At 37.6% G+C, this 25,989-nt stretch overlaps 1 protein-coding gene across 1 annotated transcript in view; it reads right to left on the bottom strand.

The window, feature by feature from the left end:
* Window positions 1-25,989, bottom strand: part of LOC132390510 (DBH-like monooxygenase protein 2) — a gene marked incomplete at its 3' end in the record, with an annotated part of 178,865 nt that overhangs the window by 25,463 nt on the left and 127,413 nt on the right. Inside the window, exon 5 of the mRNA XM_059963120.1 lies at window positions 50-241. Within this exon, the coding sequence (XP_059819103.1) occupies window positions 50-241 (192 nt within the window). The remainder of the gene's footprint in view (window positions 1-49; window positions 242-25,989) is intronic.

The raw sequence follows: 25,989 nt of genomic DNA, 5'->3' as shown, positions 1-25,989 counted from the left end.
ATTCTGTTGCCCAGGGCTCTCTTGGGCCCGGTTGGCGGGGCGGACGTACCTGCCCAGGTTTGGTGCCGATGCCCCAGATGGCGATCACCTGGACGCAGCCGGTGAAGAGGGCGGTGGAGTTGCCGTTGAGGAAGCAGTCGGTGGTGGGACTGAGTCTGGACTGGTCGTAGGAGGACGGGCAGCTGTAAAGGATCATCTGGTACAGGAGCGAGGGGACGCTGGTCTTGATCACAGGCTCCACCTGTGACCGGAGGGGCAGAGGGGTGGGAGGGAGGCGGAGAGGGGGAGTGAGAGGGGGCAGAGAGAGAAGTGGATGGGAGAGTGGGGCAGGAGGGGTTGGAGGGGGAGAGTGGAGGGGTGTGTGTCGGATGTGGGGGGAGAGATGAGGAGAGGGTGTAGGTGTAGGGGGAGGGAGGATGGGGAAAGGAGTAGGGTTAGGGGAAGAGGGGAAGGGGGAGAGTGGAGGGTGGGAGTAGATAGAAGGAGGGGGACAGTGGGGCAGAGGGAAGGGGAGAGAACGTAGGGAGGAGGGAGGGGGAGGAGAGGAGGAGAGGTGGGGAAGAGAAGGGGGGAGGGAGGGCGGAGAGGTGATGGGGAGGGAGGGGTCAGAGGGGAGGGGAGGGAGAAGGGGAGACGTGAGGGAGAGGGAGGGAGGAGAGGCGAGGGAGAGGGAAGGCAGAGAGGTGAGTGGAAGAGAGAGGGGAGAGAAGAAGGAGTGGTGAGGGCAGCGTTTGAGAGTTGATGGTGGATCAGAATGAGATAGAGGCAGGTAGTGAAAGGGGAGGGTAGGCAGGAGGGAGGAGTGGAGAGGAGAAGGAGGGCGTGAGGGGGAGCGGAAGGAGAGCATTGGGGGTGGAGAGGGGTGAGGGGAGGTAGAGGGATGAGGGGGAGGGGAATGGAGGACAAAAAGACGAAGGAAATTAGTTCCACATGCCACGAGCTGATTGAGACCTCCCAAGCTGCGCGAGGTGGTGGGGAGGCAGCCCGCAAGTGCGGACAACCCCTCCTGTCCTGGGGAGCGTCTGGGACTGAGGGCAGTGGCGCAGGGAGGGCAAGAGGGAGGAAGGGACGCAAGGCAGAGGGGCTAGCAGAAGGGACGGCGGACGGAGGGAGGGAAGAGGTGAAGCGGGAGGTAGGGGAGAGAGGCAGAGTGATGCCCCCCCCAGCGCAACTGCTCAGCACCATAACTGCTGGTACAGTACAAACAAAGGAGCGTTCACCAGGACCACAGTGCTACCTGAAACAACACAAAACTACACCAGACTACCTGAAACAACACAAAACTACACCAGACTACCTGAAACAACACAAAACTACACCAGACTACCCGAAACAACACAAATCCTCAATGGACTATGTGAAACAACACAAAACTACACTAGATTACCTGAGTGAAAACAAATCTACACTAGACTATGTGAAACAACACAAAACTACTCTAGACTCCCGGAAACAACACAAAACTACACTAGACTACCTGAAACAACACAAAACTACACTAGAGTAATTTAAACAATATCAACCTACACTAGAATACGTAAAACAACACAAAAGTAGACTAGACAATCTGAAACAACAGAAAACCAGTCTAGAAAATAAGAAACAATACAAAACTACACCAGATTACCTGAAACAAACAAATCTACACTAGACTACCTGAAACAAACAAATCTACACTAGACTACCTGAAACAACGCAAAACTACACCAGACTACCTGAAACATTACAAAACTACACTAGACAACCTGAAACCACACAAAACTACACCAGATTACCAGAAACCACACAACACTGCACAAGACTACCTGAAACGACACAAAACTACACTGGACTACCTGAAACAACACATAAACGACACTAGACTACCTGAAACAACACATAAACGACACTGGACTCCCTGAAACAACACAAAACTACACTAGACTACCTGAAAGAGCACAAAACTATACTAGACTACCTGAAACAACACCAGACTACTCTAGACTCCCTGAAACAACACAAAACTACACTAGACTACCTGAAACAACACAAAACTACACTAGACTACCTGAAACAGCACAAAACTATACTAGACTACCTGAAACAACACAAAACTACACTAGACACCCTGAAACAACACAAAACTACACTAGACTACCTGAAACAACACAAAACTACACTAGACTCCCTGAAACAACACAAAACTACACTGGACTACCTGAAACAACACAAAACTACACTAGACTCCCTGAAACAACACAAAACTACACTGGACTACCTGAAACAACAGAAAACTACACTAGACTACCTGAAACAACACAAAACTACACCACACTACCTGAAACAACACAAAACTACACCAGACTACCTGAAACAACACAAAACTACACCAGACTACCTGAAACAACACAAAACTACACCAGACTACCTTAAACAACACAAAACTACACCAGACTACCTGAAACAACACAAAACTACACCAGACTACCTGAAACAACACAAAACTACACCAGACTACCGGAAACAACACAAAACTACACCAGACTACCTGAAACAACACAAAACTACACCGGACTACCTGAAACAAGACAAAACTACACCGGACTACCAGAAACAACACAAAACTACACCGGACTACCTGAAACAACACAAAACTACACCGGACTACCTGAAACAACACAAAACTACACCAGACTACCTGAAACAACACAAAACTACACTAGACTATCGGAAACAACACAAAACTACACCAGACGACCTGAAACAACACAAAACTACACCAGACTACCTGAAACGACACAAAACTACACTAGATTACAGGAAACGACACAAAACTACACTGGATTACCTGAAACAACACAAAACTACACCAGACTACCTGAAATGACACAAAACTACACTAGACTACCTGAAACAACACAAAAGGACATTAGACAACCTGAAACAACACTAAACTACACTGGATTACCTGAAACAACACAAAACTACACCAGACGACCTGAAAAGACACAAAACTACACTAGACTACCTGAAACAACACAAAACTACAGAAGACTACCTGAAACAACACTAAACTACACTGGATTACCTGAAACAACACAAAACTACACCAGACTACCTGAAAAGACACAAAACTACACTAGACTACCTGAAACAACACAAAACTACAGAAGACTACCTGAAACAACACAAAACTACACCAGACTACCTGAAACAACACAAAACGACATTAGACTACCTGAAACAACACTAAACTACACTGGATTACCTGAAACAACACAAAACTACACCAGACTACCTGAAAAGACACAAAACTACACTAGACTACCTGAAATGACACAAAACTACACTAGACTACCTGAAACAACACAAAACGACATTAGACTACCTGAAACAACACTAAACTACACTGGATTACCTGAAACAACACAAAACTACACCAGACTACCTGAAAAGACACAAAACTACACTAGACTACCTGAAACAACACAAAACGACATTAGACTACCTGAAACAACACTAAACTACACTGGATTACCTGAAACAACACAAAACTGCACCAGACTACCTGAAAAGACACAAAACTACACTAGACTACCTGAAGTGACACAAAACTACACAAGACTACCTGAAACAACACAAAACTACATTAGACTACCTGAAACAACACAAAACTACATTAGACTACCTGCAGCAACACCAGACTACACTCGACTACGTGAAGCAATACAAAACTACACTGGACTATGTGAAACGACACAAAACTACACTAGATTACCTGAGTCAAAACAAAACTACACTAGACTATGTGAAACAACACAAAACTACACTAGACTACCTGAACACAAAACTACACTAGAGTAAGTTAAACACTACCAACCTACACTAGAATACGTAAAACAACACAAAAGTAGACTAGACAATCTGAAACAACAGAAAACCAGTCTAGAAAATAAGAAACAATACAAAACTACACCAGATTACCTGAAACAAGCAAATCTACACTAGACTACCTGAAACAAACAAATCTACACTAGACTACCTGAAACAACACAAATCTACACTAGACTATCTGAAACAAGACAAAACTACACTGGACTTCCTAAAACAACACAAAACTACACTAGACAATCTGAAACAACGCAAAACTACACTAGACTAACCGAAAAGACACAAGACTACACCAGACTACCTGAAACGACACAAAACTACACTAGACAATCTGAAACAACACAAAACTACACTAGACTACCTGAAACAACACAAAACTACACTAGACAATGTCATGAAAGACAAACCTACACATGAATAACTGAAAAAGCAAAAAAACTACACTAGACTAACTGAACCAACACAAAACTATACTAGACTCCCTGAAAAAACGTCGAGATACCCTATACCCTGTCCAGCAACAGAAAACTACACAAGACTACCTGAAACAACACAAATCTACACTAGACGATGTGAAACAACACAAAACTACACTAGACTATATGGGACAACACAAAACTACACTAGACAGCTGAGACAACACGAATCAGCACTAGACTACATGAGGCAACGCAGAACTACCCTAGACAATGTCAAACAACACAAAACTGCACTAGACTACCTGAAACAACACAAAACTACACTAGACTACCTGAAACAACACATAAACAACACTAGACTAGCTGAAACAACACAAAACTACACTAGACTACCTGAAACAACACAAAACTACACTAGACTACCTGAAACGACACAAAACTACACTAGACTACCTGAAACGACACAAAACTACACTAGACTACCTGAAACAACACATAAACAACACTAGACTACCTGAAACAACACAAAACTACACTAGACTACCTGAAACAACACAAAACTACACTAGACTACCTGAAACAACACAAAACTACACTAGACTACCTGAAACAACACAAAACTACACTAGACAGCTGAGACAACACGAATCAGCACTAGACTACATGAGGCAACGCAGAACTACCCTAGACAATGTCAAACAACACAAACCTACACTAGACGATGTGAAACAACACAAAACTACACTAGACTATGTGAAACAACACAAAACTACACCAGACTACCTGAAACAACACAAAACTACACCAGACTACCTGAAACAGCACAAAACTACACAAGAGAGCTGAGACAACACGAATCAGCACTAGACTACATGAGGTAAAGCAGAACTACCCTAGACAATGTCAAACAACACAAAACTACCCTAGACAATGTCAAACAACACAAACCTACACCGGACTACCTGAAACAATATAAAACTACACTAGACTACCTGAAACAACACAAAACTACACTAGACTACGTGAAAAGACACAAGACTACACCAGACTACCTGAAGCGACACAAAACTACACTAGACAATCAGAAACAACACAAAACTACACTAGACTACCTGAAACAACACAAAACTACACTAGACTACGTGAAAAGACACAAGACTACACCAGACTACCTGAAGCGACACAAAACTACACTAGACAATCAGAAACAACACAAAACTACACTAGACTACCTGAAACAACACAAAACTACACTAGACTCCCTGAAACAACGTCGAGCTACCCTATACACTGTCCAGCAACGGAAAACTACACAAAACTACCTGAAACAACACAAATCTACACTAGAGTAAGTTAAACAATACCAACCTACACTAGAATACGTAAAACAACACAAAAGTAGACTAGACAATCTGAAACAACAGAAAACCAGTCTAGAAAATAAGAAACAATACAAAACTACACCAGATTACCTGAAACAAACAAATCTACACTAGACTACCTGAAACAAAACAAAACTACACTAGACTACCTGAAACAACACAAAACTACACTAGACTACCTGAAACAACACAAAACTACAGAAGACTACCTGAAACAACACTAAACTACACTGGATTACCTGAAACAACACAAAACTACACCAGACTACCTGAAAAGACACAAAACTACACTAGACTACCTGAAACAACACAAAACTACAGAAGACTACCTGAAACAACACAAAACTACACCAGACTACCTGAAACAACACTAAACTACACTGGATTACCTGAAACAACACAAAACTACACCAGACTATCTGAAACAACACAAAACTACACTGGACTTCCTAAAACAACACAAAACTATACTAGACTACCTGAAACAACACAAAACTACAGAAGACTACCTGAAAGAACACTAAACTACACTGGATTACCTGAAACAACACAAAACTATACCAGACTACCTGAAAAGACACAAAACTACACTAGACTACCTGAAACAACACAAAACTACAGAAGACTACCTGAAACAACACAAAACGACATTAGACTACCTGAAACAACACTAAACTACACTGGATTACCTGAAACAACACAAAACTACACCAGACTACCTGAAACAACACAAAACTACATTAGACTACCTGAAACAACAAAAAACTATATTAGACTACCTGCAGCAACACCAGACTACACTCGACTACGTGAAGCAATACAAAACTACACTGGACTATGTGAAACGACACAAAACTACACTAGATTACCAGAGTCAAAACAAATCTACACTAGACTATGTGAAACAACACAAAACTACACGAGACTACCTGAACACAAAACTACACTAGAGTAAGTTAAACACTACCAACCTACACTAGAATACGTAAAACAACACAAAAGTAGACTAGACAATCTGAAACAAAAGAAAACCAGTCTAGAAAATAAGAAACAATACAAAACTACACCAGATTACCTGAAACAAACAAATCTACACTAGACTACCTGAAACAACACAAAACTACACTAGACTACCTGAAACAACACAAATCTACACTAGACTATCTGAAACAATGAAAACTACACTGGACAATCTGAAACAATGCAAAACTACACTAGACTAACCGAAAAGACACAAGACTACACCAGACTACCTGAAACGACACAAAACTACACTAGACAATCTGAAACAACACAAAACTACATTAGACTACGTGAAAAGACACAAGACTACACCAGACTACCTGAAGCGACACAAAACTACACTAGACAATCAGAAACAACACAAAACTACGCTAGACTACCGGAAATAACGTCGAGCTACCCTATACCCTGTCCAGCAACAGAAAACTACACAAGACTACCTGAAACAACACAAATCTACACTAGACGATGTGAAACAACACAAAACTACACTAGACTATATGGGACAACACAAAACTACACTAGACAGCTGAGACAACTCGAATCAGCACTAGACTACATGAGGTAAAGCAGAACTACCCAAGACAATGTCAAACAACACAAACCTACACCAGACTACCTGAAACAACATAAAACTACACTAGACTACCTGAAACAACACAAATCTACACTAGACCATGTGAAACAACACAAAACTACACTAGACTATATGGGACAACACAAAACTACACTAGACAGCTGAGACAACATGAATCAGCACTAGACTACATGAGGTAAAGCAGAACTACCCAAGACAATGTCAAACAACACAAACCTACACCAGACTACCTGAAGCGACACAAAACTACACTAGACAATCAGAAACAACACAAAACTACACTAGACTACCTGAAACAACACAAAACTACACTAGACTACGTGAAAAGACACAAGACTACACCAGACTACCTGAAGCGACACAAAACTACACTAGACAATCAGAAACAACACAAAACTACACTAGACTCCCTGAAACAACGTCGAGCTACCCTATACACTGTCCAGCAACGGAAAACTACACAAAACTACCTGAAACAACACAAAACTACACCAGACTACCTGAAACGACACAAAACTACACAAGACTACCTGAAACGACACAAAACTACACCAGACTACCTGAAACAACAGAAAACTACACTAGACTATGTCAAACAACACAAAACAACACTAGACTACCTGAAACAAAACAAAACTACACTAGACAGCTGAGACAACACGAATCAGCACTGGACTACATGAGGCAATGCAGAACTACCCTAGACAATGTCAAACAACACAAAACTACACCAGACTACCTGAAACAACACAAAACTACTCTAGACTACCTGAAACAACTCAAAACTACACCAGGATACCTGAAAAAACACAAAACTACCCTAGACTACCTGAAACAACACAAAACTACACTGGATTACCTGAAACAACACAAAACTACACCAGACTACCTGAAACAACATAAAACTACACTAGACTACCTGAAACAACACAAATCTACACTAGACGATGTGAAACAACACAAAACTACACTAGACTATATGGGACAACACAAAACTACACTAGACAGCTGAGACAACATGAATCAGCACTAGACTACATGAGGTAAAGCAGAACTACCCAAGACAATGTCAAACAACACAAACCTACACCAGACTACCTGAAACAATATAAAACTACACTAGACTACGTGAAAAGAGACAAGACTACACCAGACTACCTGAAGCGACACAAAACTACACTAGACAATCAGAAACAACACAAAACTACACTAGACTACCTGAAACAACACAAAACTACACTAGACTACGTGAAAAGACACAAGACTACACCAGACTACCTGAAGCGACACAAAACTACACTAGACAATCAGAAACAACACAAAACTACACTAGACTCCCTGAAACAACGTCGAGCTACCCTATACACTGTCCAGCAACGGAAAACTACCTGAAACAACACAAAACTACACCAGACTACCTGAAACGACACAAAACTACACAAGACTACCTGAAACGACACAAAACTACACCAGACTACCTGAAACAACAGAAAACTACACTAGACTATGTCAAACAACACAAAACAACACTAGACTACCTGAAACAAAACAAAACTACACTAGACAGCTGAGACAACACGAATCAGCACTGGACTACATGAGGCAATGCAGAACTACCCTAGACAATGTCAAACAACACAAAACTACACCAGACTACCTGAAACAACACAAAGCTAAACCAGACTACCTGAAACAACACAAAACTATATGAGACTACCTGAAACAACACAAAACTACACTAGACTACCTGAAACAACACAAAACTACTCTAGACTACCTGAAACAACTCAAAACTACACCAGGATACCTGAAAAAACACAAAACTACCCTAGACTACCTGAAACAACACAAAACTACACTGGATTACCTGAAACAACACAAAACTACACCAGACTACCTGAAAAGACACAAAACTACACCAGACTACCTGAAAAGACACAAAACTACACTAGACTACCTGAAACAACACAAAACTACACTAGACTACCTGAAACAACACAAAAGGACATTAGACTACCTGAAACAACACAAAACTACAGCAGACTACCTGAAAAGACACAAAACTACACTAGACTACCTGAAATGACACAAAACTACACTAGACTACCTGAAACAACTCAAAATGACATTAGATTACCTGAAACAACACTAAACTAAACTGGACTGCGTGAAACAACACAAATCTACACTGGACTATGTGAAACAACACAAAACTAGACTAGATTACCTGAGTCAAAGCAAATCTACACTGGACTATGTGAAACAACACAAAACTACACTAGACTACCTGAAACAACACAAAACGACACTAGACTACCTGAAACAACACAAAACTACACTAGAGTAAGTTAAACAATACCAACCTACACTAGAATACGTAAAACAACACAAAAATAGACTAGACAATCTGAAACAACAGAAAACCAGTCTAGAAAATAAGAAACAATACAAAACTACACCAGATTACCTGAAACAAACAAATCTACACAAGACTACCTGAAACAACACAAAACTACACTAGACAATGTCATGAAGGACAAACCTACACAAGAATAACTGAAACAGCAAAAAAACTACACTAGACTACCTGAAACAACACAAAACTACACTAGACTCCCTGAAAAAACGTCGAGCTACCCTATACACTGTCCAGGAACAGAAAACTACACAAAACTACCTGAAACAACACAAACCTACACTAGAGTAAGTTAAGCAATACCAACCTACACTAGAATACGTATAACAACACAAAAGTAGACTAGAAAATCTGAAACAACAGAAAACGAGTCTAGAAAATAAGAAACAATACAAAACTACACCAGATTACCTGAAACAAGCAAATCTACACTAGACTACATGAAGCAACACAAAACTACACTTGACTACCTGAAATACCACAAAACTGCTCTAGACTATGTGAAACAATACAAAACTAAACCAGGTCACACGATAGGGCACATAACTACACAATACGACATGAAACGACACAGAACTGTATTAGATAATCTGACATAATACTCAAAATTATACTAGACCACCTGCAACAACACTAAACTAAGACAGACTACCTGAAAAAACACAAAACTGCATTAGGCTACCTGAACCAACACAGAACTACCCAAGACAATGTCATAAAACACACAACTGCACAGGACCACCTGAAACAACACAAAACTACAGAACACTACGTAAAACAAATGAAAACTACACTACAATACATGAAACAACATAAAACTACACTGGATTACCTGAAACAACACAAAACTACACTAGACTACCTGAAAAGACACAAAACTACACTAGACAATCTGAAACAATGCAAAACTACACTAGACTACCTGAAACAACACAAAACTACACTAGACTACCTGAAACAGCACAAAACTACACTAGACTACCTGAAACAACACAAAACTACACCAGACTACCTGAAACAACACAAATCCTCAGTGGACTATGTGAAACAACACAAAACTACATTAGACTACCTGAAACAACACAAAACTACACTGGATTACCTGAGACAACACAAAACTACACCAGACTATCTGAAATGACACAAAACTACAATAGACTACCTGCAACAACACAAATCTACACTGGACTGCGTGAAACAACACAAAACTACACTGGACTATGTGAAACGACACAAAACTACACTAGATTACCTGAGTCAAAACAAATCTACACTAGACTATGTGAAACAACACAAAACTACTCTAGACTCCCGGAAACAACACAAAACTACACTAGACTACCTGAAACAACACAAAACTACACTAGAGTAATTTAAACAATACCAACCTACACTAGAATACGTAAAACAACACAAAAGTAGACTAGACAATCTGAAACAACAGAAAACCAGTCTAGAAAATAAGAAACAATACAAAACTACACCAGATTACCTGAAACAAACAAATCTACACTAGACTACCTGAAACAAACAAATCTACACTAGACTACCTGAAACAAACAAATCTACACTAGACTACCTGAAACAAGGCAAATCTACATCAGACTACCTGAAACATTACAAAACTACACAAGACAACCTGAAACAACACAAAACTACACTAGACTACCTGAAACAACACAAAACTACACTAGACTACCTGAAACAACACGAATCAGCACTGGACTACATGAGGCAACGCAGAACTACCCTAGACAATGTCAAACAACACAAAACTACACTAGACTATGTGAAACAACACAAAACTACACCAGACTACCTGAAACAACACAAAACTACACTAGACTATGCAAAAAAACTAAAGACTACTCTAGACTACCTGAAAAAACACAAGACTACTCTAGACTACCTGAAACAACACAAAACTGGACTGGACTATGTGAAACAACACAAAACTACACTAGACTACCTGAAACAGCACAAAACTACACTAGACTACCTGAAACAACACAAAACTGGACTGGACTATGTGAAACAACACAAAACTACACCAGACTACCTGAAACAACACAAATCCTCAGTGGACTATGTGAAACAACACAAAACTACATTAGACTACCTGAAACAACACAAAACTACACTGGATTACCTGAGACAACACAAAACTACACCAGACTATCTGAAATGACACAAAACTACAATAGACTACCTGCAACAACACAAATCTACACTGGACTGCGTGAAACAACACAAAACTACACTGGACTATGTGAAGCGACACAAAACTACACTAGATTACCTGAGTCAAAACAAATCTACACTAGACTATGTGAAACAACACAAAACTACTCTAGACTCCCGGAAACAACACAAAACTACACTAGACTACCTGAAACAACACAAAACTACACTAGAGTAATTTAAACAATACCAACCTACACTAGAATACGTAAAACAACACAAAAGTAGACTAGACAATCTGAAACAACAGAAAACCAGTCTAGAAAATAAGAAACAATACAAAACTACACCAGATTACCTGAAACAAACAAATCTACACTAGACTACCTGAAACAAACAAATCTACACTAGACTACCTGAAACAAACAAATCTACACTAGACTACCTGAAACAAGGCAAATCTACATCAGACTACCTGAAACATTACAAAACTACACAAGACAACCTGAAACAACACAAAACTACACTAGACTACCTGAAACAACACAAAACTACACCAGATTACCAGAAACCACACAACACTGCACAAGACTACCTGAAACGACACAAAACTACACTGGACTACCTGAAACAACACATAAACAACACTAGACTACCTGAAACAACACAAAACTACACTAGACTACCTGAAACAACATAGAACTACACTAGACTACCTGAAACAACACAAAACTACACTAGACTACCTGAAACAACACAAAACTACACTAGACAGCTGAGACAACACGAATCAGCACTAGACTACATGAGGCAACGCAGAACTACCCTAGACAATGTCAAATAACACAAACCTACCCTAGACTATGTGAAACATCACAAAACTACACTAGACTATGTGAAACAACACAAAATTACACCAGACTACCTGAAACAACACAAAACTACACCAGACTATGCAAAAAAACACAAGACTACTCTAGACTACCTGAAAAAACACAAAACTACTCTAGACAACCTGAAACAACACAAAACTGGACTGGACTATGTGAAACAACACAAAACTACACTAGACTACCTGAAACAGCACAAAACTACACTAGACTACCTGAAACAGCACAAAACTACACTAGACTACCTGAAACAACACAAAACTACACTAGACTACCTGAAACAGCACAAAACTACACTAACCTGAAACAACACAAATCCTCAGTGGACTATGTGAAACAACACAAAACTACTCTAGACTACCTGAAACAACACAAAACTACACTAGACTACCTGAAACAACACAAAACTACACTAGAGTAATTTAAACAATGCCAACCTACACTAGAATACGTAAAACAACACAAAAGTAGACTAGACAATCTAAAACAACAGAAAACCAGTCTAGAAAATAAGAAACAATACAAAACTACACCAGACTATCTGAAATGACACAAAACTACAATAGACTACCTGCAACAACACAAATCTACACTGGACTGCGTGAAACAACACAAAACTACACTGGACTATGTGAAACGACACAAAACTACACTAGACTACCTGAAACAAGGCAAATCTACATCAGACTACCTGAAACAACACAAAACTACACTAGACTACCTGAAACAACGCAAAACTACACTAGACTACCTGAAACAGCACAAAACTACACTAGACTAACTGAAACAACACAAAACTACACTAGACTACCTAAAACAACACAAAACTACACTAGACTACCCGAAAAAGCAGAAAACTACACTAGACTACCTGAAACAGCAGAAAACTACACTAGACTACCTGAAACAACACAAAACTACACCAGACTACCTGAAACAACACAAATCCTCAGTGGACTATGTGAAACAACACAAAACTACATTAGACTACCTGAAACAACACAAAACTACACTGGACTACCTGAAACTACACAAAACTACACTAGAGTAAGTTAAACAATACCAACCTACACTAGAATACGTAAAACAACACAAAAGTAGACTAGACAATCTGAAACAACACAAAACTACACTAGACTACCTGAAACAACACAAAACTACACTAGACTACCTGAAAGAAAACAAAACTACACTGGACGACCTGAAACAACACAAAACTACTCCAGACTACCTGAAACGACACAAAACTACACTAGACAGCTGAGACAACAAAATCAGCACTAGACTACATGAGGCAACGCAGAACTACCCTAGACAAAGTCAAACAACACAAAACTACACTAGACTATGTGAAACAACACAAAACTACACCAGAGTACCTGAAACAACACAAAACTGGACTGGACTATGTGAAACAACACAAAACTACACTAGACTACCTGAAACAGCACAAAACTACACTAGACTACCTGAAACAACACAAAACTACACCAGACTACCTGAAACAACAGAAAACTACTCTAGACTACCTGAAACAACACAAAACTACACCAGACTACCTGAAAAGACACAAAACTACAACAGCCTACCTGCAACAACACAAATCTACACTGGACTGCGTGAAACAACACAAAAGTACACTGGACTATGTGAAACGACACAAAACTACACTAGATTACCTGAGTCAAAACAAATCTACACTAGACTATGAGAAACAACACAAAACTACACTAGACTCCCTGAAACAACACAAATCTACACTAGACTACCTGAAACAACACAAAACTACATTAGACAACCGGAAACAACACAAAACTACACTGGATTACCTGAAACAACACAAAACTACACCAGACTACCTGAAAAGACACAAAACTACAATAGACTACCTGCAACAACGCAAATGTACACTGGACTGCATGAAACAACACAAAACTACACTGGACTATGTGAAACGACACAAAACTACACTAGATTACCTGAGTCAAAACAAATCTACACTAGACTATGAGAAACAACACAAAACTACACTAGACTCCCTGAAACAACACAAAACTACACCAGACTACCTGAAAAGACACAAAACTACACTAGACTACCTGCAACAACATAAGACTACACTAGACGACGTGAAACAACACAAAACTACACTGGACTATGTGAAACGACACAAAACTACACTAGATTACCTGAGTCAAAACAAATCTACACTAGACTATGTGAAAAAACACAAAACTACACTAGACTATGTGAAACAACCCAAAACTACACTAGACTATGTGAAACAACACAAAACTACACTAGACTCCCTGAAACAACACAAAACTACACTGGACTAACTGAAACAACACAAAACTACACTAGACTACCTGAAACAACACAAAACTACACTAGACTACGTGAAAAGACACAAGACTACACCAGACAACCTGAAACGACAGAAAACGACACTAGACAATCAGAAACAACACAAAACTACACCAGACTACCTGAAAAGACACAAAACTACACTAGACTACCTGAAACAACACAAAACTACAGAAGACTACCTGAAACAACACAAAACTACACTAGACTACCTGAAACAACACCAAAGGACATTAGACAACCTGAAACAACACCAAACTACACTGGACTACCTGAAATGACACAAAACTACACTAGACTACCTGAAACAACACAAAATGACATTAGACTACCTGAAACAACACTAAACTACACTGGACTGCGTGAAACAAAACAAATCTACACTAGACTATGTGAAACAACACAAAACTACACTAGACTACCTGAAACAACACAATACTACACTAGACTACCTGAAACAACACAAAACTACACTAGAGTAAGTTAAACAATACCAACCTACACTAGAATACGTAAAACAACACAAAAGTAGACTAGACAATCTGAAACAACAGAAAACCAGTCTAGAAAATAAGAAACAATACAAAACTACACCAGATTACCTGAAACAAACAAATCTACACTAGACTACCTGAAACAAACAAATCTACACTAGACTACCTGAAACAAACAAATCTACACTAGACTACCTGAAACATTACAAAACTACACTAGACAACCTGAAACAACACAAAACTACACTAGACTACCTGAAACAACACAAAACTATACCAGATTACCAGAAACCACACAACACTGCACAAGACTACCTGAAACGACACAAAACTACACTGGACTACCTGAAACAACACATAAACAACACTAGACTCCCTGAAACAACACAAAACTACACTGGACTACCTGAAACAACACATAAACGACACTAGACTCCCTGAAACAACACAAAACTACACTAGACTACCTGAAACAGCACAAAACTATACTAGACTACCTGAAACAACACAAAACTACACTAGACTCCCTGAAACAACACAAAACTACTCTTGACTACCTGAAATACCACAAAACTGCTCTAGACTATGTGAAACAATACAAAACTAAACCAGGTCACATGATAGGGCACATAACTACACAATACGACATGAAACGAGACAGAACTGTATTAGATAATCTTTTTTTTTTTAAATAATTTTTTATTGCATTTTTAAATGATTACAAAATATGAAAAAAACAATGTATATAACCCATACCCCCTCCCCTTAACCCCTCCCCCCTAACTGCCCCTTAGAAAAAAAAGAAAGAAAGAAAGAAAGAAAAAAAGAAAGAATGCCTGGTGGTTGGAAGATCTCCACATGCTCCATGGAGTTCGTAATAATTTTAATATGTATATTTATTTCTTTCCCCTAATAACCAATTGTTTCATCTTAAAAGCATCTATATATTTAATCCTATCTTTTGTAAATAAGGGCTCCAAATTTTCAAAAATGTTTCATATTTATCTCTTAAATTATAAGTAATTTTTTCTAATGGAATACAACCATAGATTTCTTTCTTCCAAGAATCTATACTTAAATGTGAATCCGATTTCCAAGTAACTGCAATAGCTTTTTTGGCTACTGCCAGTGCAATTTTTATAAATTCTTTCTGATACTTATTTAGTTTGAGTTTCGGTTTTATCCCTTCAATATCACCTAGTAAAAATAATATTGGATTATGAGGAAATTGTGTTCCTGTAATTTGTTCCAGTAAAAGTCTTAAATTTGTCCAAAAAGGTTGAATTTTAGAGCAAGACCATGTCGAATGTAAAAAAGTACCAGTTTCCTGGTTACATCGGAAACACTGATCCGATAAATTTGGATTAAATTTTTTTATTTTTTGTGGTGTAATATATAATTGATGTAGAAAATTATACTGCACTAATCTTAACCGAACATTTATTGTATTTGTCATACTGTCAAGGCATAGTCTTGACCAATTTGTTTCTTCAATTTTAATATTCAAATCACTTTCCCATTTTTGTCTTGACTTATGGACTCCTTGCTTAATTACCTGTCTTTGAATCAAATTATACATGCAAGATACAAATTTTTTGATATTTCCTTTTTGAATTAAAATTTCTATTTCATTAGATTTCGGCAATAACATTGTTTGACCTAATTTTTCTCTTAAATAAGCCCTTAATTGAAAGTAACAAAATAAAGTGTTGTTTGATATTTTATATTTATTCTTTAATTGTTCAAATGACATTAATATACCTCCTTCAAAACAATTCCCTATATATCTAATCCCATTTTGAATCCAATTATATAAAAGTTGATTGTCCATTGTAAAAGGAATAAGTCTATTTTGAATTAAAGATCTCTTTGCTAATAAAGATTTTTTTATCTCATCATCAACATTTATCTTATTCCATAAATCAATCAAATGTTTTAATATAGGAGATTCTTTCTTTTCCCGTATCCATTTAGATTCCCATTTGTATATAAAATCTTCTGGTACATTTTCTCCTATTTTATCTAATTCTATTCTAATCCATGCCGGTTTATCTTTCTCGAAAAAAGATGCAATAAATCTAAGTTGATTTGCTTTATAATAATTCTTAAAATTTGGAAGTTGTAATCCTCCTAGATCAAATTTCCATGTCAATTTTTCCAATGATATTCTGGACATCTTACCTTTCCAGAGGAATTTCCTCAAATATTTATTTAACTCTTGAAAAAACTTCTGGGGTAATTGTATTGGTAATGATTGAAATAAATATTGTACTCTAGGGAATATATTCATTTTTATAGTATTTACTCTACCTACTAATGTTATTGGTAGTGCCATCCATTTTTCAAGATCTTCCTGAATTTTTTTCAAAAGTGGTAAGTAATTTAATTTGTATAAGTTTTTTATATCATTATCAACTCTTATACCTAAATATTTTATACCATTTACTGGCCATCTAAATTGAGTTATTAATCGACATTGATTATAATCTCCTTTAGTAAGAGGCAAAATTTCACTTTTATCCCAATTTATTTTATAACCCGATATTTTCCCATATTCTTCTAGTCTATAAGATAATTTGCGTAGTGAATGTAATGGATCTGTTAAATAAATTAGAACATCATCAGCAAATAAGTTAATCTTGTATTCTTCCTGATTAACTCTGAAACCCTTAATATCTGGGTCCATTCTAATTAATTCAGCTAATGGTTCTATTGCCAACACAAACAAAGCAGGTGATAGTGGGCAACCTTGCCGAGTTGATCTTGTTAACTGAAATGATGTTGAAATTTGACCATTTGTCACTACTTTAGCTTTGGGATTAGTATTTAAGGTTTTAATCCATTTTATAAATGATGTTCCTAGTCCATATTTTTCCAATACCTTAAATAAAAAATCCCATTCCAATCTATCAAATGCTTTCTCTGCATCTAAAGCAACCGCCACACTCATTTCCTCCCTCTTTTGTGCTAAATGGATTATACTAAATAACCGAGTTACATTATCTGCCGATTGTCTATTTTTGATAAATCCTGTTTGATCCATATGCACTAATTTTGGTAAGCATTTAGATAATCTATTAGATAAGATTTTTGCTATTATTTTATAATCAGTGTTTAATAAAGAAATAGGTCTATATGATGCTGGTTTTAAAAGGTCTCTATCTTTTTTTGGCAATACTATTAAAATAGCTGTTGAAAAAGATTCTGGAAGTTTATGCGTTCTTTCCGCCTGATATATTAATTCCATAAAAGGAGGAATTAATAAATCTTTAAACTTTTTATAAAATTCAGGTGGAAAACCATCTTCTCCTGGAGATTTATTACTTTGAAGTGATCCCAAAGCTTCTTCAACTTCTTTCACTGTAAAAGACATACCTAATCCCTTCTGTTCTTCTGTATTTAATTTTGGAAGAGTTATTTGTGATAAAAATTCTTCTATCTTAACATCGTCATTCTTTGATTCTGATTTATACAACTCAGAATAAAAATTCTTAAAAGCCTCATTAATTTCTAGAGGTTTATAAGTAATTTCATTCACTTTTGTTCGAATTGCATTTATTGTTTTAGAAATCTGGTCTGTTTTTAACTGCCATGCAAGAACTTTATGTGATCTTTCACCTAATTCATAATATCTCTGTTTAGTTCTCATAATTGCTTTTTCTGTTCGATATGTCTGGAGTGTATTATATTTTAACTTCTTATTAATAAGTTGTCTTCGTTTTTCTTCTGTCATGTTTCTTTGAGATTCTTTTTCTAATTTTATAATCTCCTTTTCCAATTGATCTATTTCTATCATATATTCCTTCTTAATTTTAGAAGTATAACTTATTATCTGACCTCTCAAATATGCTTTCATTGCTTCCCACAATATAAATTTATCATGTGAAACAACACAAAACTACTCTAGACTCCCGGAAACAACACAAAACTACACTAGACTACCTGAAACAACACAAAACTACACTAGAGTAATTTAAACAATACCAACCTACACTAGAATACGTAAAACAACACAAAAGTAGACTAGACAATCTGAAACTACAGAAAACCAGTCTAGAAAATAAGAAACAATACAAAACTACACCAGATTACCTGAAACAAACAAATCTACACTAGACTACCTGAAACAAACAAATCTACACTAGACTACCTGAAACAAACAAATCTACACTAGACTACCTGAAACATTACAAAACTACACTAGACAACCTGAAACAACACAAAACTACACTAGACTACCTGAAACAACACAAAACTATACCAGATTACCAGAAACCACACAACACTGCACAAGACTACCTGAAACGACACAAAACTACACTGGACTACCTGAAACAACACATAAACGACACTAGACTCCCTGAAACAACACAAAACTACACTGGACTACCTGAAACAACACAAAACTGGACTGGACTATGTGAAACAACACAAAACTACACTAGACTACCTGAAAAGGCACAAAACTACACTGGATTGCCTGAGACAACACAAAACTACACCAGACTATCTGAAATGACACAAAACTACAATAGACTACCTGTGACAACACAAATCTACACTGGACTGCGTGAAACAACACAAAACTACACTGGACTATGTGAAACGACACAAAACTACACTAGACTACCTGAAACAACACAAAACTACACTAGAGTAATTTAAACAATACCAACCTACACTAGAATACGTAAAACAACACAAAAGTAGACTAGACAATCTGAAACAACAGAAAACCAGTCTAGAAAATAAGAAACAATACAAAACTACACCAGATTACCTGAAACAAACAAATCTACACTAGACTACCTGAAACAAACAAATCTACACTAGACTACCTGAAACAAACAAATCTACACTAGACTACCTGAAACATTACAAAACTACACTAGACAACCTGAAACAACACAAAACTACACTAGACTACCTGAAACAACACAAAACTATACCAGATTACCAGAAACCACACAACACTGCACAAGACTACCTGAAACGACACAAAACTACACTGGACTACCTGAAACAACACATAAACAACACTAGACTCCCTGAAACAACACAAAACTACACTGGACTACCTGAAACAACACATAAACGACACTAGACTCCCTGAAACAACACAAAACTACACTAGACTACCTGAAACAGCACAAAACTATACTAGACTACCTGAAACAACACAAAACTACACTAGACTCCCTGAAACAACACAAAACTACACTAGACAACCTGAAACAACACAAAACTACACCAGACTACCTGAAACAACACAAATCCTCAGTGGACTATGTGAAACAACACAAAACTACATTAGACTACCTGTAACAACACAAAACTACACTAGACTACCTGAAACAACACAAAACTACACTAGACAGCTGAGACAACACGAATCAGCACTGGACTACATGAGGCAACGCAGAACTACCCTAGACAATGTCAAACAACACAAACCTACACCAGACTATGTGAAACAACACAAAACTACACTAGACTATGTGAAACAACACAAAACTACACCAGACTACCTGAAACAACACAAAACTACACCAGACTACCTGAAACAAACACAAATCCTCAGTGGACTATGTGAAACAACACAAAACTACATTAGACTACCTGAAACAACACAAAACTACACTGGATTACCTGAGACAACACAAAACTACACTAGACTCCCTGAAACAACACAAAACTACACTAGACAACCTGAAACAACACAAAACTACACCAGACTACCTGAAACAACACAAATCCTCAGTGGACTATGTGAAACAACACAAAACTACATTAGACTACCTGTAACAACACAAAACTACACTAGACTACCTGAAACAACACAAAACTACACTAGACAGCTGAGACAACACGAATCAGCACTGGACTACATGAGGCAACGCAGAACTACCCTAGACAATGTCAAACAACACAAACCTACACCAGACTATGTGAAACAACACAAAACTACACTAGACTATGTGAAACAACACAAAACTACACCAGACTACCTGAAACAACACAAAACTACACCAGACTACCTGAAACAAACACAAATCCTCAGTGGACTATGTGAAACAACACAAAACTACATTAGACTACCCGAAACAACACAAAACTACACTAGACTACCTGAAACAGCACAAAACTACACTGGATTACCTGAGACAACACAAAACTACACCAGATTATCTGAAATGACACAAAACTACAATAGACTACCTGCAACAACACAAATCTACACTGGACTGCGTGAAACAACACAAAACTACACTGGACTGCGTGAAACAACACAAAACTACACTGGACTATGTGAAACGACACAAAACTACACTAGTCTACCAGAAACAACACAAAACTATACTAGACTACCTGAAACAACACAAAACTACACTAGACAGCTGAGACAACACGAATCAGCACTGGACTACATGAGGCAACGCAGAAATACCCTAGACAATGTCAAACAACACAAAACTACACTAGACTATGTGAAACAACACAAAATTACACCAGACTACCTGAAACAACACAAAACTACACTATACTATGCAAAAAAACACAAGACTACTCTAGACTACCTGAAACAACACAAAACTGGACTGGACTATGTGAAACAAAACATAACTACACTAGACTACCTGAAACAGCACAAAACTACACTAGACTACCTGAAACAACACAAAACTGGACTGGACTATGTGAAAGAACACAAAACTACACTAGACTACCTGAAAAGGCACAAAACTACAATGGATTGCCTGAGACAACACAAAACTACACCAGACTATCTGAAATGACACAAAACTACGATAGACTACCTGTAACAACACAAATCTACACTGGACTGCGTGAAACAACACAAAACTACTCTAGACTCCCGGAAACAACACAAAACTACACTAGACTACCTGAAACAACACAAAACTACACTAGAGTAATTTAAACAATACCAACCTACACTAGAATACGTAAAACAACACAAAAGTAGACTAGACAATCTGAAACAACAGAAAACCAGTCTAGAAAATAAGAAACAATACAAAACTACACCAGATTACCTGAAACAAACAAATCTACACTAGACTACCTGAAACAAACAAATCTACACTAGACTACCTGAAACAAACAAATCTACACTAGACTACCTGAAACATTACAAAACTATACTAGACAACCTGAAACAACACAAAACTACACTGGACTACCTGAAACAACACAAAACTACACTAGACTACCTGAAACAACACAAAACTACACCAGACTACCTGAAACAGCACAAATCCTCAGTGGACTATGTGAAACAACACAAAACTACATTAGACTACCTGTAACAACACAAAACTACACTAGACTACCTGAAACAACACAAAACTACACTAGACAGCTGAGAGAACACGAATCAGCACTGGACTACATGAGGCAACGCAGAAATACCCTAGACAATGTCAAACAACACAAAACTACACTAGACTATGTGAAACAACACAAAACTACACCAGACTACCTGAAACAACACAAAACTACACTAGACTATGTGAAACAACACAAAACTACACCAGACTACCTGAAACAACACAAAACTACACTATACTCTGCAAAAAAACACAAGACTACTCTAGACTACCTGAAACAACACAAAACTGGACTGGACTATGTGAAACAAAACATAACTACACTAGACTACCTGAAACAGCACAAAACTACACTAGACTACCTGAAACAACACAAAACTGGACTGGACTATGTGAAACAACACAAAACTACACTAGACTACCTGAAAAGGCACAAAACTACAATGGATTGCCTGAGACAACACAAAACTACACCAGACTATCTGAAATGACACAAAACTACGATAGACTACCTGTAACAACACAAATCTACACTGGACTGCGTGAAACAACACAAAACTACACTGGACTATGTGAAACGACACAAAACTACACTAGACTACCTGAAACAACACAAAACTACACTAGAGTAATTTAAACAATACCAACCTACACTAGAATACGTAAAACAACACAAAAGTAGACTAGACAATCTGAAACAACAGAAAACCAGTCTAGAAAATAAGAAACAATACAAAACTACACCAGATTACCTGAAACAAACAAATCTACACTAGACTACCTGAAACAAACAAATCTACACTAGACTACCTGAAACAAACAAATCTACACTAGACTACCTGAAACATTACAAAACTACACTAGACAACCTGAAACAACACAAAACTACACTAGACTACCTGAAACAACACAAAACTATACCAGATTACCAGAAACCACACAACACTGCACAAGACTACCTGAAACGACACAAAACTACACTGGACTACCTGAAACAACACATAAACAACACTAGACTCCCTGAAACAACACAAAACTACACTGGACTACCTGAAACAACACAAAACTGGACTGGACTATGTGAAACAACACAAAACTACACTAGACTCCCTGAAACAACACAAAACTACACTAGACTACCTGAAACAACACAAAACTACACCAGACTACCTGAAACAACACAAAACTACACTATACTATGCAAAAAAACACAAGACTACTCTAGACTACCTGAAACAACACAAAACTGGACTGGACTATGTGAAACAACACATAACTACACTAGACTACCTGAAACAGCACAAAACTACACTAGACTACCTGAAACAACACAAAACTGGACTGGACTATGTGAAACAACACAAAACTACACTAGACTACCTGAAAAGGCACAAAACTACACTGGATTGCCTGAGACAACACAAAACTACAATAGACTACCTGTGACAACACAAATCTACACTGGACTGCGTGAAACAACACAGAACTACACTGGACTATGTGAAACGACACAAAACTACACTAGATTACCTGAGTCAAAACAAATCTACACTAGACTATGTGAAACAACACAAAACTACTCTAGACTCACGGAAACAACACAAAACTACACTAGACTACCTGAAACAACACAAAACTACACTAGAGTAATTTAAACAATACCAACCTACACTAGAATACGTAAAACAACACAAAAGTAGACTAGACAATCTGAAACAACAGAAAACCAGTCTAGAAAATAAGAAACAATACAAAACTACACCAGATTACCTGAAACAAACAAATCTACACTAGACTACCTGAAACAAACAAATCTACACTAGACTGCCTGAAACAAACAAATCTACACTAGACTACCTGAAACATTACAAAACTACACTAGACAACCTGAAACAACACAAAACTACACTAGACTACCTGAAACAGCACAAAACTGCACTAGACTACCTGAAACAACACAAAACTACACTAGACTACCTGAAACAGTACAAAACTACACTAGACTACCTGAAACAACACAAAACTGCACCAGACTACCTGAAACAACACAAATCCTCAATGGACAATGTGAAACAACACAAAACTACACTAGATTACCTGAGTCAAAACAAATCTACACTAGACTATGTGAAACAACACAAAACTACTCTAGACTCCCGGAAACAACACAAAACTACACTAGACTACCTGAAACAACACAAAACTACACTAGAGTAATTTAAACAATACCAACCTACACTAGAATACGTAAAACAACACAAAAGTAGACTAGACAATCTGAAACAACAGAAAACCAGTCTAGAAAATAAGAAACAATACAAAACTACACCAGATTACCTGAAACAAACAAATCTACACTAGACTACCTGAAACAAACAAATCTACACTAGACTACATGAAACAAACAAATCTACACTAGACTACCTGAAACATTACAAAACTACACTAGACAACCTGAAACAACACAAAACTACACTAGACTACCTGAAACAACACAAAACTATACCAGATTACCAGAAACCACACAACACTGCACAAGACTACCTGAAACGACACAAAACTACACTGGACTACCTGAAACAACACATAAACGACACTAGACTCCCTGAAACAACACAAAACTACACTGGACTACCTGAAACAACACAAAACTGGACTGGACTATGTGAAACAACACAAAACTACACTAGACTACCTGAAAAGGCACAAAACTACACTGGATTGCCTGAGACAACACAAAACTACACCAGACTATCTGAAATGACACAAAACTACAATAGACTACCTGTGACAACACAAATCTACACTGGACTGCGTGAAACAACACAAAACTACACTGGACTATGTGAAACGACACAAAACTACACTAGACTACCTGAAACAACACAAAACTACACTAGAGTAATTTAAACAATACCAACCTACACTAGAATACGTAAAACAACACAAAAGTAGACTAGACAATCTGAAACAACAGAAAACCAGTCTAGAAAATAA

This window comes from Hypanus sabinus, unplaced genomic scaffold (assembly GCF_030144855.1).
Source record: "Hypanus sabinus isolate sHypSab1 unplaced genomic scaffold, sHypSab1.hap1 scaffold_934, whole genome shotgun sequence".
In the NCBI taxonomy this organism is placed as follows: domain Eukaryota; kingdom Metazoa; phylum Chordata; class Chondrichthyes; order Myliobatiformes; family Dasyatidae; genus Hypanus; species Hypanus sabinus.
Note: the sequence above shows the minus strand (reverse complement) of the source record. Positions and strands in the feature narration are given on the sequence as shown.